Source organism: Liolophura sinensis, chromosome 9 (genome assembly GCF_032854445.1).
Source record: "Liolophura sinensis isolate JHLJ2023 chromosome 9, CUHK_Ljap_v2, whole genome shotgun sequence".
Classification (NCBI taxonomy): Eukaryota; Metazoa; Mollusca; class Polyplacophora; order Chitonida; family Chitonidae; genus Liolophura; species Liolophura sinensis.
The window spans coordinates 27,575,873-27,590,923 of NC_088303.1; the positions used below are offsets into that span (position 1 = coordinate 27,575,873).

The window sequence follows — 15,051 nt, forward strand, 5'->3', positions numbered from 1 at the left end:
CTGCCCGGTTTCCCCCCACCATAATGCTGACCGCCGTCGTATAAGTGAAATATTCTTGAGTACTGTGTAAAACACCAAATTAAATAAAATAAGATGAGTCGAGATTTGACTCTGTATATGTCAAGTACCTTACGGTTATTATGTTCCCCCCCACCCTTACAAAATCTAATAACGATGTATCACAAAGGGCTAGGGTTTCCTCATTCTTTCATCATCTGACAACAGCGTATCGTGTCATACACCGTTAGGTTTTCTTCACCCTTACAAAATCTGACAATAGTGTATCATATATGGCTAGGTGTCCTCCGTCCTTACAAAATCTGACACCTGTACTTATAATACTCGTATGCGGACCGAATTGCTCAAGAGTAACACTTTTTTTCCATGGTGACCCATAATTTTACCATGGCCAGTTCTGTTTTTTAAAGTGTATTAATGTTGGACGACAAAACTGATTCCTTCTGCATTGTTAATTACAGATGCAACATGGGAGAACTAAGTGTAAACCTTGACACAACCTTGTGAACAACTGATTCAAGGTCATGACCTTGTGGAATATCAGCTCTGGTCTTATAGGGCCTACCATCATATACGTGGCAATTAAAACCAAAACATCGTCCGATTCAGATGATAAATATTTCAGACACACTCATGTTGGATTCTTCCAAGACTTAATTGCCCAGTTTATGTGAAATGTATGGTGACAATGTGACTTATTTCCGGTCCTCGACCCAGGTATAATCGACTGACTTGATGGAGTGGCTGATTGCTGTTTAACGCCGTGTGGAAGAATATTCCACTTATATGCTTGAGCGAGGTCAGGTTTATGTGTCAGACATAATCGAAGCTTCACAAGTACATACACGTATAAATGTATTGCGCAGCGAACTTTGAACATTGACATGGTTAGAGCTCAAAGGTGGTCCTTTGTCATTTTCACGGGAACATTTGCATGTATTTATTTGATTGGTGTTATTGGTCGTACTTAAGAATATTTCACTTATGCGACGGCCGCCAGGATTCTGGTGGGAGGAAACCGACCATAGAACTGGAGAAACCCACGACCATCTGCAGGTTGCTGACAGGCCTTCCTACGTACGATCGGAGAGGAAGCTGTACAAGCTGGACTTGAACTCACAGCGACCGCATTGGTGACAGGTTCCTGGGTCATTGCCCAGCCTTGGCGTGCTAACCGCCTCGGTTTACTCTACTATATTACTATAAACAAAACAAATCACAACCAAAAGGTGAGCGCAAAATACGAGCTGACCGGTGTGCTGCCAAGCACATCACGACAGGCGCAAACTGCGAGCTGACTTGTGTGCTGCCATGCACATAACGACAGGCGCAAACTACGAGCTGACTTGTGTGCTGCCATGCACATCACGAAACGCGCAAATTACAAGCTGACTTGTATGATGCCATGCACATCACGACAGGCGCAAACTTTGAGCTGAATTGCGTTTTGCCAAGTGCATCACGAGAGGCGCAAATTAAGAGCTGACTTGTGTGTTGCCATGCCCAACACGACAGGCGCAAACTACGAGCTTATTTGTGTGTTGCCGTGCGCATCACAACAGGCGCAAATTATCAGCTGATGTATGCTGCAATGGACAGAGTGACTGGCGAAAATGACGAGCCGTGGTGTGTGTTACTAAGCGCATCACGAGCTGGAGCCTGTGTTGCCATGGGCATTACGACAGGTGCAAATTAGAAACAGCTTTTTAGAAATCGGAAATTATTTAACCAGAGCCGTTCACTATATACGCCAATAACACGACATGGAAATACTGTAAGGGTGAACACTACGCGAACAGAAGGGACATTGTCTGGCGGATGCAAACAAGTCAAGGTAATGGTACCCAGACACACATTCTTAAAACTTGGTAAATCAGATTTTCATAATATTTCTTCTATGTAAGGTTTCCTTGTGGCTGCATAAACAAGATAACGTTATTTACAAAAACTATTACCAGAAAAATAATTCAAAAAGCTTTGAAAAAAAAAATGGCCGCCCAGCTCCATTCTAAATCCTGAGCAAAGTTCAAAGTTTACACAAGATCGTTTTAGTTTTTAACGAAATAAAACAACTTTAATCCATATACAAAATTATTATACACAAATATTCGAGGCGAAGCCATAATCGCTGCTGACAACAGTTACAGAAAGATTCTGATGCTGTAGACAGTCACATTCCAACAGCTCGCTTCTTTCTGGACCTTTGGCTGACCGCGGGTATTCTGACTCAGGTTCCAATGTTTCAGGTATATTAATCATCCACCGCCGTGTTCTCTCGAGCATGCACTGAAGGATGCAGCAATAGTCCCATGTTGTACAGCATGATGTGGACATCTCAGATCGGTAACCACTGATGGACAGGGATGTCCAAAACAACGTCCATGTCCGGTGTGCATCTGAAAGGACAAAGAAACGAATAGCTCTGTATAGACACTAAACACATGCTGTTCGTTTACAAGTCCAGATAGCCACGTTTAGTCACTACGGGAACCAATATATATAATGTGTATGTGTATGTGTGTGTGTGTGGGGGGGGGGGGGGGGGGGGGGTCTGTAAATATGTGCATATACTAAAAAAACAGGCGAAAAAAGCCTCATAAGGTTATTGTACAAATACGTCAGCTTTACCATTTCTGATAAAAGGAAACAATGGTAGTTTTGATATTTCGAACACTGGCTTCACCAACGCATCGAATAAATCATTCGGACAAACCTGAGATGTGTGGACCGGAAAACATAATCCATGGTCCTAATGTCAACGAACTCAGAATGAGTTTTTGAATGAGCAATCTGAATGAAAGTAAGCGAGGTACAGAAATAAATCTGCTTCATGAATTTTGCAATTTTATATTCCTATAAAGAATGTATGTATACATGCTTTTGGCATTTACATGGTACTTAAAAAATTTTCAGTTATATGACGAGGAGTGATCATTAGGTGTGTGTATACAAAAACTTTGTCTTCTGGTGGCAGATAAAATCCCCAACAATGCATACTACCACCACAGAAGTATCATGCCGAAGACACCACACATGACAACCCCACCCAGATACATTATACCGACACTGGGCCAACTAGTCCTGTTTTCTCGCTAAGCGAGAGTACCATTTATTAGTTTTCGGTGACCCCACCAAGTCTGATCCCTGGTCACCCGATTTCAATGCGGGCACTTTAACCATTAGGTCACCGAAGCGGTCTCGTATGAAAACTACGTATTAACAAATTCAATATATATAGTTTAATAAGTTATATAGCACAACTCAAGTCTTACTTTTCACGAGTCGGGAAAAATTCCGGAAACATCTGCTGCCTGAAGTTCGTTCTGGGATCAAACAGTAGTTTATTTACTTCAGCTGTTAACTCCATCGTGGCTCTCTCTAAATCTTCCTTTTCTCGTCGGTGAAACTCCACTTCCTGTGAAGACAAAAAAAGAAAGTTTTATAGAAAAGTCCGTTCACTGAATAGTGCATGCCTTGTACAAAGATATAGCCAAACCGTCTTATAACAACACGTTTCCACTTAAATGGAAAACTTCCATTAGCTCCCAGTTTTGCAATTGAAATGGCACATCATGCTTGTTATTCAACTCGTTACAAAAGGCAAACAAAAGCTTCCCGTTCACATAACGCCATCGTTGTGTGCCTCAGCAGTCATGCATATAGAATTATACAGCAAAACTCGTAGTAGCTATCAGATCTGTTTCATTCTTCCCGTCTTAGCCTTCTTGGTCAGGCTTCACGAAATTTTCTAATTTCAGTTACTTGCTTAAAGGATTAGTGTCCAGACTTATTATTTATTTATAATTACACACCCTATATCAACTGTTAATTAGAGATAAAAAAAATCTGAAATGGTACAGCAAGTAAGACAACACTTATAATCATTAGATAATGACGATGGTTTATGCCTATTTTCCGCCAACAGTCGGTAATCTCCGTCCATTTACGTCATACAAGACCAACCGTTACAATCTGCCAGAGCTTCGCCGTTTAGCTCAGTGTTAAAAAAAGCTGCAAAAGTGACAAAAAGCATATCGAAATTCTCCACGCACTGGTTTGTTGTTCTACAGGGGGTTGTTAAAACAAGTTATCGAACAATTAGTTTTTCAAAGTTTCCAGTTGATTGGGCAGCATGATCTATAAGCACTTTCCACAATGCCACCTGTACACAACGATTAGAAAATACAATAAAACTGAACTAAAACCCGAATCACGTACAAGATAGCAAATCTCTGGGTACACTGACGCCAACGTCCACGTCGTCTTTGTAGCCTAAACCACTACATGGGCAAAGGCTATTCGAAATGATAACCAAAACAGTTGGCATCGCATACAGGTGTGAATTTAGACTCCCTCAAGGAAAGGGATTAGGTTTACTGTAAAGAGGACTGTGGCAAAAATATAAAATAAGTATTAAAACTTAAGATATACACACGAAATGTAACACAGGACAAGGCCATAGCTTACCCGTCCGTATTACAACTGCGCCTGAAAATACCTGGACACATATCAAATTCATCGTCTGAAAACTCAGAACGTCATGTCTAGTCAGAGCAGTTGGCATCATAAATCGAACTATTGGTTCAAACTGATACATCAGAATGTATATGCTACTCTATAGTTGAATTCGATCGCTAAAGTAAAGATCGTTTTGATAAAAGTTAGCCAGTTCTAGCGTCCCCTCTGAGCCGTACTGGCAGCCGGCTGGAAATCGGCTAAGGCAGGATATCTAATATTTAGGTGGATTATAGTCATTACTGCCTTTCTCCGGAACCATTCCAGTGATATTATTGTTCACATGGGTTATAATCTTGGTAATCGGGACCATTTACCAAATTTAGACACAATCCTTTACTGTTTTGTCTAAGCCCAAAACTTAAATAAGTGTGGTATTATGTTGCTTAAGCAAAACACTTTTAAACTAATGAAGTTTTATGAAAACCGGCCCCAGAAATACAAATAAATGTGAACGTAGAGCTGGGGACATAGCCAATCGATCTCAGCGGTAAGTAAGTATACAAAGATGAGGTTCAATATAATTCAAACCGTTACATTGTTCACATTGGTCTCCCCATGTGTTCACGTGGTACATGTACGATGAAGCAGAATTACGCCGTGCACAAATACTGCTGCATGCGTGGGTCTCAGGGCGACCTATATACTTCGTGTTCATTCATCAGGTTTGTTTCGTATCTTATCTGCGCGGTTATATGAACACGTAGTTTTCATTAAAGCACTGTTAGACACTGCAGGGATGTTGCTGCGTCATGCCGTCTCAGATATATAACGTAGTCATAAGGACCCTAACTCTGGTTCAATCAGTTCTTTGTATGTAATTCATATGGAAACCGGATTATGCAGTATAAGAGCGGAGACTGTTGTGCCGTGCAGTCTAGAGATACGACATTAGCTCTATTTCATCCCTAAGGCATATTATTTGTTGTACTGTTCGGGTGAAAGCAGGATCTATATGCTTTCTACAGAACCAAAGTATTAACTTTACTTTCTTCCTGTAGAACGGTTTCTTCCACTTCCCGTCGTCATATAAAATTCTTGAGCACTAATCGAATAAATAAATAAATTCATGTGTTTTGTTCCTTGTTTTGAGGCGTCTTGCCGTCTAGATCGTATACAGTATGAACTTAATTCATTCTTACGGTATGTTGTTTGTAGGCCTATCCCTAGCTCTGGTGAAACCCGGGTTACGTAGTACACGGGTAATCCTGCGTAATGTACTACAGTTTTGACAGCATCATGCAGCAGATAATGTCAACATCCGGAAGAAAAGATTGCTGCGTCATGCTGTGCAGGAACAACGGTTATGCATGTAGCTGCACTGAGTACACTTTATTTTAATTCTAATACGGGAACGTCCAGGTAATTGATCTTTTATTGCGCTTTTCGCCACAAATTTCAAAGAAGTAATCAAGGATACGGTACGACGTTTGAAGGCAACAAAGTAAAACCTCTACGTTGTAATACTTCGTAGATAAATACTTTGATGTAAAGAATGTGAGATTTTTACTGTATAAACAGTTAGTAAGAAAAATGTACATGCAATAGAAGTTATCGTCCAGAAATTACCAATTAGCAAACCCTAAATGGTAGCTTTTTGTGTTTATATTTACTCGTGAAAAACAAATAAGATATTCAAATTTCACTGACTTACAATTACTGAGACAGCTGTCTTTTTAGGATGGTGTAATGGTTCACCCAACAAATATGTTTGCATCTACCAGAGAAATCTTGCTTACCTTCTTCATGACAGCATTCTGTACAGCCATATTTTTGAGACTTGGGTGCATATTGTTTATAGCTTCCTGAAAGTGTGAAGGAAAGTTGATTTTTGAGACATATTTGAAGGTATGGGGGCAGATGACTAGCTGATTGGTTAATTGATTGATTGGCTGCATGACCGATCGGTTTACAAATCTGAACGAAATTTCCAACAGCGTACCTACTACATTCAGGCCCTTGCATATGTCAAGCAAAATGCCTGCAGGTATATCTATGGCGAGTTTTCACAATTTATTATGTGATACCTCATGAATAGTCTAACTGTATTCCTTATTCACTGACATCTATACAGTCGTATTTTCGACAAAATTCTGGAATATCCAGTATTTCTTTCGGAATAGTATATTACTGGTTCCCTTGTTAACCAGTGGAGTTCTAAGTTATAATGTACAGGACAAATCTACACTATCCAATTCCTCAACCTTTTCGCACATGAAAGAGCAAACTTTATCTGCACTTTATGCGTATGTTTAATTTGATTTTGGAGAAAAATCTACATTGGTTGGAGTGGCCGGTGTTAGGGTTTCATAAAAAGTATAATTTTATACTTTTTTTCACAGAATAGGGACATCAGAATGTGCTTGAATAAACACCTTGCTAACATGCGATAAAGTTGAGGAAATACACTATATCAAATGTGCAAGGCCGTATGAACTACCTACAGGTGTGGCAGAACAATTAACTGAACTCAAAGAGACTTGTCAGGTGCATTGTATAGTGAAGGGCCTTGCTTTCGCATGGGCTCTGCCCAGTTTCTCCACCCATAAAGCTGACAGCCGTCCTATAACTGCAATATTTTTGAATGCCGAGCAAATTTGTGTAAAAAACATAAACTACAGACCTCGGTGACTTGTTCGGTTATTTCTTGAATACTCTTGTTCTGTTTTTTGGTATATTTGTCGATTTCTGTCTTTATAATGTGTTCCAACTCATCAACATCTTCCTGCAAAAAAATACAAAAAGTAAACATAATAACCGGCAAATACTTACGCCACAAGTGTTTGTATCATATCCTAACTATTTATTAGAATCCAACTATGTTAAACCTTGAGAAGTTGAACTAAAGTACATTTTAATACCATTCTCAGCAAGTGTCTATACAAAATCTCTTGTATTACTCAAACGTATAATTGTTTAACCTTGGAATGAGATGGATATACTAGTATGTCTTCATCCAAATGTTGGCTATATCAATCATTATGCCCTTGAAGATCACAGTTTGTTGTCAGATCAATCAAAGACAACTTGTCATAAAAAATATCTTAGATTGATTTGATTGGTTGATTATACATCGCACATCTTCAGTGTCCGCTGAGTCGAGTAGAGCTGAGCAGATCTGAGGCAGCTCGGGCCATCTGAGAAACTTTACATATACATACAATGTACTGTTACACCAATATGAAAGAGAGAAACATTTAAAACCAACACCTTATTTTAAATCTTTTGCTGTAAATATATCCAATGACAGAGCCCGAGTGACACTGTATATTGCTGTCCACTACTTCTGAAAACCATCACTTCTGCTTTCACATATTAATTACTGTACCTGGTTGTTAATTTTCAGTTCTTCCAACTCTTTCTTCAAATCAGCAATTTCAATAGCTTTAACAGGGTATTCCTTGTCCTGGAAGAGAATGTTACTAAAGCATATAGGCTTTTGTTAATTGGATTCTAACTAATGTCACCGAAGGTGTAAATTTAGAGACTTAAACTGTAAAGTAAAGCAGTTGTAAAACAAAAATGAACAGTTAATTCATGTAAACTCAAAGTGACACGTCTGAAATTTGAAGACCAAATCGCTATGTTAATACACTTTTAAAGTAAGTTTACAATGGGAATTTTAACAAGAAAACATTTCCTTGTACAGCTTTTACAATTTTACCTACACTTTAAATTCTTATTTATGATGTTTATTACAGAGCTACAAGATAACAGTCAGAGTCATACTGGAAGAGTTCCAGTATGAGATAACTACCAAGTAGAAGTGGAAGAGTTCCAGAACCAGATAACAACCAGATGAAAGAGTTCCATCACAAAATATCAACAGAGTGGAAGAGTTCCAGCATAGGATAACTATGCAGTGGAAGAGTTCCAGCATATATAAAAGATAACTAACCAGTCTAAGAGTTCCAACATAGGACAAACTAAACCGTGGAGGAGTTCCAGAATAGGATAATTAACTAGCCAATGGAAGAAATGTAGCATGAGATTACTAACCAGCGGAAGAGTTCAAGCATAGCATGACTAAGCAATGGGGGAGTTCCAACATATGATAACTAACCAGTGGAAGAGTTCCAGCATGTGATAACTAACCACTGGAAGAGTTCCAGCATGTGATAACTAACCACTGGAAGAGTTCCAGCATATGATAACTAACCAGTGGAAGAGTTCCAGCATGTGATAACTAACCACTGGAAGAGTTCCAGCATGTGATAACTAACCACTGGAAGAGTTCCAGCATATGATAACTAACCAGTGGAAGAGTTCCAGCATATGATAACTAACCAATGGAAGCATTCACCTCACCTTATAACTGGATAACACCTGAAGCGTTTTCATTTTCTCCTGAACTGACTTATCTAAGGTTGACACCTCAGACTCAAGAGCTGTTAAAATAAAAGTTAATAGCTATTAATACCGCAACCAGGTGACTACATTGTGAAAACTTTCAAACATGATTTCACTGGGTGAACTACTTTGTGAACCAACTTGCCACATCTGATGCAAAATGACCACAGACAAGTTATTTATGCACAAGCCTACATTTACCTGTGATAAGATTTTCAGATTCTCATCCTGATTGCTGCACTGAGTTTGTACAAATTTTTAGGACTGACACCAAGTACACTAATAAGTCTAGCTGGAACACTATTTTATTAGGTATGACAAGTGAGTTTATAAAGTTGTTCTCTCTGTCTGTCAATGGGTTCATTGGTCAGTTGGTATTAACATGTCAAAGTTTTGACATTCTGTCTTTAATTTTACACGGGTCATTCACTTAACCATCGGCCTTGGTGCATGACAACGTTCACATTTTGTTTTATCACAAATCTACGCTTGTTATTTATATTATGAAAGGAGCAGGTCATGATAGGAAATGTTGTGGGTCTATTCAGCATTTGTAGATGATCACTTTTATTTTTATCAACATGGTCTGCATATCTGTACGTCACAAACGTTTGAAAGCAACTTGGCAAAAGTTGTTGGTTAACAGATTCCTTCATCCATAGAACTGAACATAATCGTATCAGTGAGAAATTCTTGACCATAGTCTTAAACAAAAATCCAATAAATCAATTCAATAAATATATAACAGATAAAGATGTCTGAATACCATAAAAGTGATCACAGGTTTGAAATCTGAATGTTTGAGGTTGCCTTCGCCCATCCTGGTCGTCTAAATATTTGTGATATTTAAATTTCCTACAGTGCTGTTGGAAACAGGGGCCAAGGCATCCGACAACCCCCACCCAAATATGCTTGAGGGCCACCTCACACTCCCAACACCTCCCCACCTCCCTCACACATTTTATGTATCTGGGACCTAGGTGGATCAGGTACGCTCTCCTATAATATGATGGCCTGCCAACATGTACCATTCTTTCGAGACCACTCCAATACAATCATTCATTTTTAAAAATTATATCTGAAAAAATCAGTTTTGAAAAGCAGAAAAGTGTTGCACAATACAAGAATCCCTAATATGACGTACACACCTGACAGAGCTTTCTCTAGACTGTGCTGAGTGATTTCAAGGCTCTCTCTGGCCTCCCGTATTTCCTTGCTGGCTAAATTGGTCAGGTTAGAGATCCCACTCTGCAAGATTAAGCCGGCTAATTATAATTTAATTTCAGTCTGCACAACCATTTCAGCGTCAGAGAGGGCAGCTTCGTTTCAATAGTACATGTAGTAGAAAATTTCTGTTTAAATCACTTAAACATTTTTGTGCAATTTGAACAACAAGTCGTACTGAAGGCTGAAAGATCACAAGAATTAGCATGTGAATAACTGTAAATCACATACAATTTCACACGATTTTTCATCAACTTAGCAGGCTTCAGCTGGGCAATCATGGTTGGTGAGAATTCCATAATAGGTGATCTACAGTAATCAATAAGTAAATCTTGATTCAAGGTATGAATTACAAATATCTGTAAGTGTACAACAACTGCAAAATGAAAAACAATCAAGGTACGGTGTTGCATAATTTACCACAAAAACTTAACTGTCACGGAATGAGAATCGGCCATGATTTACTGCTAGGGTTAATCCTGGACTTTTGAGTGAACAATGCAAATGTCAAGAAAGTCACAGAAAATAGTAATAGTACCAGTAAAACCAAAACATCAATGAATATTCAACAAGGCCGGTACACTTGGTCTACTGTACATGTGAACTTCTGAAAGCACCTTACTTGAGAAGATTGCAGAAAACTTACCCTGAAACTTTCATACTTTCTCAAAAGACCTTTGACAGTTCCATTTGTAGATTTCTCCCTATCCTGTATTTCCTTTCTTAACTTCATGTTATCAACAAGTCTGATGGTAGGATTAAGGGCATTTGCTCTAATTGTTTCTGACGAACAAAATAAATCGAAAATAAGACAACTTGGACGCATATATTAATCCTGACTTATTGCCAGTTCCTATCTTCTTACGAAAAATGATGAAATTATTAACACATATCAGTTGTCTTCGTTCCACATGTCTGATTAAATCAACCACCACTGCAATCAATATTTTGAAACATTCTGAGAGGACTCTGGGCTGTAGAGAAATAATCTGCACAATTTTCAGAAGTTTGCATCTTTAATGACACAAAGAAATCATTTTGGTGTCATTTTCATAATAACTGTATGCAGAAAAAAGTACTTTAGTGGATGAAAAGGTTGAATATCTTTAGTGGCATTTGTATTCGCTTTCACATTATGTTAATATTGGTCTTACACATAAACTTATCTGCCTTTAATGCTAATTTATATCTATGCTGGGAAAGAAAAAGCTCTCTAGAGCTTTATTGTTGTAAATTTTGTTCTAAACACCACTGTGTCACACACATAGTTTACTGGCGTATAAAACCAACCATTCGAAAAGGATACAGAGTTCTTTGTCGCCTGATATACTCTTCCAGTGTCTTTTTTCGGGTGACAATTCTTAACTGGAAAAACAAAACAGAGAAAGTTTAAATATATGTACAATCATATTGGTCATTTAAAGTTATGTTATGTGTGTATGTATGAATGCTTGGGGTTTTACGGCACACTCAAGACTAATTAATACACAAACTACACAGCCACATATGTATATAGCTTTTGCACATTTCCCTCAAAGCAAAAAATGTAATTACATATATAAAGCTGGCCAGCTAAGGTACTTTGTAAGCAGTTTGATGATCAGGCCACATATGTTACCCACCTCTAAAATTTTCAACCTCTCTACCATAGCCAGAGCTTGCCTTTCTGCTCTTCCCCTAACCCTATCTTCTCGACCCCTGTTTGCAGAGCAAGGCCTCTTAAATCCATGACCATGGCCGACCGTCAGCAAATGTTTATCAACCGCAGCCACTATAAACAGGATGAAAAAAAAAAGGTCAGGTAAAAGTCTAATAAGCACCATGATTTTGACTGTACAATTACACAACACTAAATTTGGCTACAAAAAAGACTTCATCTCAAAACATTATGGAATTTAATTCAAAAATCTTCAAAATAGATCTGGTTTCGAGTGTGGCAATATGGATTCACATGAAAGAATAAGCCAGAAAGCTGGCATTAATAATTATGTTATCCGTTTTTGCATAATTACATGTAATTATATAGAACACGGCACCAATTTATTAATTTCTAACGCTAATTAACACCTATAACCATTAACAAGTTAATGAGTACAAAAGAGAGCCTGATCGGTATAAGATCCTAAATAATATTAAAATTCATTACTGAACTAAAAAATACAAGTCTTACTGTGTACTTACCAGGCAACTTTGTGACCTTTGATTTTGGCTTTGGTTTTGTAGTTCTGGTCCATTGATCATAGTCTGAAAAGTCCACATTAAACTGTCCTCCCAAGGTCATTAACAGCTCATCCTGACCATACTGATTACGGTCGATTTTTCCTGCCGCACGTCGCCCCCACCCTGCCATCCTCGCTCAGACGTTCACTAAGCGGACCTAGGGTCTGGGGCTGTGTACAAACTGATGTAACAGCAAAACGACCTTCAACCATTCCTGAAGAAATAAGATGACAAAACAGTTTAAATCATTAAGTCATCAGCTCTCATTTTTCTCAGGATGTACAAGATGTCTGTTTCATCTTCGTCACTTTCTTATAAGGAGCATCTAAGGTAAGAAAGTCTGTCACAACTTTGCCAAAGGTCAATATTTAATCGGGGCACTCCGGTTTCCATAAAACTGACTTCAGACTGTTATGACATGAGTGAAAAGTTCTTGTCTATGTCTAAGCAACAATCAAATACTAATTAATAAATAAATTAGGCCTACTTCCTTTGAGCCTTACAACTGCCACAGGCAAGACAGGCAAAAAAGAATTTACAAATGGTCCTTATGTTCAAGCATAAACATATCGGTGCATGAAAAACAGCGCTCCGACCTACATACGCTTTTTTTAACTGTTTCATGACAAATCAAACAATATTTAGATCAGCAATCATGTTCCTTAATTCTGAGCTTACCGGACTGAAAATTCACGGGCTAAATTTACCTTAACACAGATAGAGAACGCCGATTTGCATGCCCTTGCTCTCTTTCACAAATCGAACAGCGCACATGTTGTTTACGCTGTCATAGTAACTCCTCTAACGGGAGAGCTTCGTGAAGGGAGCTAACTCATACTGCACAACCAGCTATCCGCGTTTTACATGTAGGCTTTTTTCCTTGTTCCTTTTTTATCCTTTAGTCGTTCTGTGTGCGGAAATTATTTATTTGTTTATTTATTTATTTGATTGGTGTTTTATGCTATACTCAAGAATATTTCACTTATACCACGGCGGCCAGAATAATGGTGGGAGAAAATCAGGCAGAGCCAGGGGGAAACCCATGACCATCCGCAGGTTGCTGACAGACCTTCCCGCTCGGAAATTATCTTCCCAGGAAATACCAGTCACATATCTATATACAACTCTATATTTCCTCCCAATGGTCGCATCTGTCAGCTTTATGTATTCACTGCATTCCTCTTGCAGTAGTCTTTAAAGGCCATCTACTTTGATTTATTTATTTATTTGATTGGTGTTTTACGTCGCACTCAAGAATATATCACTTATACGACGGCGGCCAGCATTATGGTGGGTGAAAACCGGGCATAGCCCGGGGGAAACCCATGACCATCTGCAGGCTGCTGACAGACCTTCCCACTTACGGCCGGAGCATCTACTTTGAAACCAGGATAACAAAACTGAACTGGTAAAAGGGAAGCTCAGTAATGTAGGCCGATACCAGATTGTAAGAAGCCTATTACCACTACACTGTATTGTCTTGGTTTTTTGTAAGTTGGAAATATACATTGTGAAAGAAAGAGGCCTTATTAGCTCGGGATTTGAATCAGCGATGTTAGGGTTTCCAGTCCATGCTTCCACTAGTGTCTTAAAAGTAAAATTCCCTCTATCCTGTGGGTAGACAACAGTTATCTATCACCCTGTTACAGCAGTTTGGTATCTTTGTCGTAACTGTTATTCAACATCAATGACTGTTCTTGTGCTGAACGAGTACAACATAAATCCACCTCGTTACCTTTTCAGTACAGAGAGATCAGAGCCCTGCAGCCATGGTTTCTCCCACAGGCCCATTTTTGGCTTATGCCTTCCACCAGATATTATATTCAGGCCTAAAGTTCTTCCAGAATAGATGTACTAAAGTTTAAAAAAAGTCTAAAAAACAAAAACCTCTTAGTCAATAACCACCCTGAAGATTTCATCTTTCCATTCTGGTTACTTAAGTGCACACAGGTGTGATTGTTGGGCATTTACAATTAAGTTTAACACTTCTCTTTTCCAGCTGAATTACATGACAAATTTAAACATGTAGGCCTACCTCAGTGAGCCACTAGACAGTTAAAATGCCCCACCCCTTCACGGCTTATAAGCAGAGTCGGCATTTCAGGAGTCTTTGCGAGTTCACACAGGTTTGGACAAGGCAGGGTGGGAGCTTTCACAAACTATTGCAGCTAACAAGAAATGATTTTACAGTAGCTGCTCAAGATCAGACATGATTGTGGTGAACCAAGAAAATAGCTGAAATTTACTATCATAGCCCAAAAAGGCCGGGGTCCAGGGGCCGCCTAGGCCCCGGAAGCTAGAAAAATCTGCGGAAAACAGGTAAATTAATCGAAACTGAACAAAGAAAAAGCGGAATTCCGCTAAAAAGCGGAAAAAAATTATGTCTGCAAGATGCTGTTTGGGCCCCGACAGACCCAGATATGTGAGATGTTTATTATTCAGTCTAGCAAGTACCGTAAAAACTGACCCATTCAACTTATATGGCCAGTTTTTTAAGTAAAATTTCTTAAACTTAAATGAGAATTTTTTTTATAACACTGTTATAGGAGCCATTACTGTATTTCACCTGTACAAATGCAGAAGCACATAAAGGCCTTAAAATTATATATTTGATGTCAACACTTAAGTTTTTCTGATAAGAAATTAATGGAACTTCACAAAAACTCTAAATCGCCATATAAAGCAGAAAAACCAATTTTATTTATCCGATTGGTATTTTATGCT

General features: G+C 38.6%; 1 protein-coding gene across 1 annotated transcript; it reads right to left on the reverse strand.

Moving 5' to 3' along the window:
- Positions 1-2,093: 2,093 nt before the first annotated feature.
- LOC135475554 (uncharacterized protein C20orf96-like) lies at positions 2,094-13,120 on the reverse strand. Its single transcript, XM_064755479.1, has 12 exons — positions 13,035-13,120; positions 12,289-12,541; positions 11,730-11,878; positions 11,414-11,472; positions 10,754-10,853; positions 10,032-10,131; positions 8,842-8,921; positions 7,862-7,939; positions 7,157-7,258; positions 6,273-6,338; positions 3,291-3,433; positions 2,094-2,414 (listed from the first exon to the last, which is right to left on the reverse strand). Exons 2-12 carry the CDS (start codon positions 12,455-12,457, stop codon positions 2,354-2,356), a joined length of 1,107 nt encoding a protein of 368 aa, XP_064611549.1. The 5' UTR covers positions 12,458-12,541; positions 13,035-13,120; the 3' UTR covers positions 2,094-2,353.
- Between the last annotated feature and the right edge of the window lie 1,931 nt (positions 13,121-15,051).

What these genes read in the sequence shown, in the direction of transcription:
- LOC135475554 (XM_064755479.1), bottom strand. Translation starts at nt 12,457, where the DNA reads ATGGCAGGGTGGGGGCGACGTGCGGCAGGAAAAATCGACCGTAATCAG. An exon ending in AAAGGTCACAAAGTTGCCTG is followed by an intron (nt 11,879 to 12,288) that starts GTAAGTACACAG and finishes TCCTGTTTATAG; the next exon opens with TGGCTGCGGTTGATAAACAT. An exon ending in TTTTTCCCGACTCGTGAAAA is followed by an intron (nt 2,415 to 3,290) that starts GTAAGACTTGAG and finishes TTGTCCTTTCAG; the next exon opens with ATGCACACCGGACATGGACG.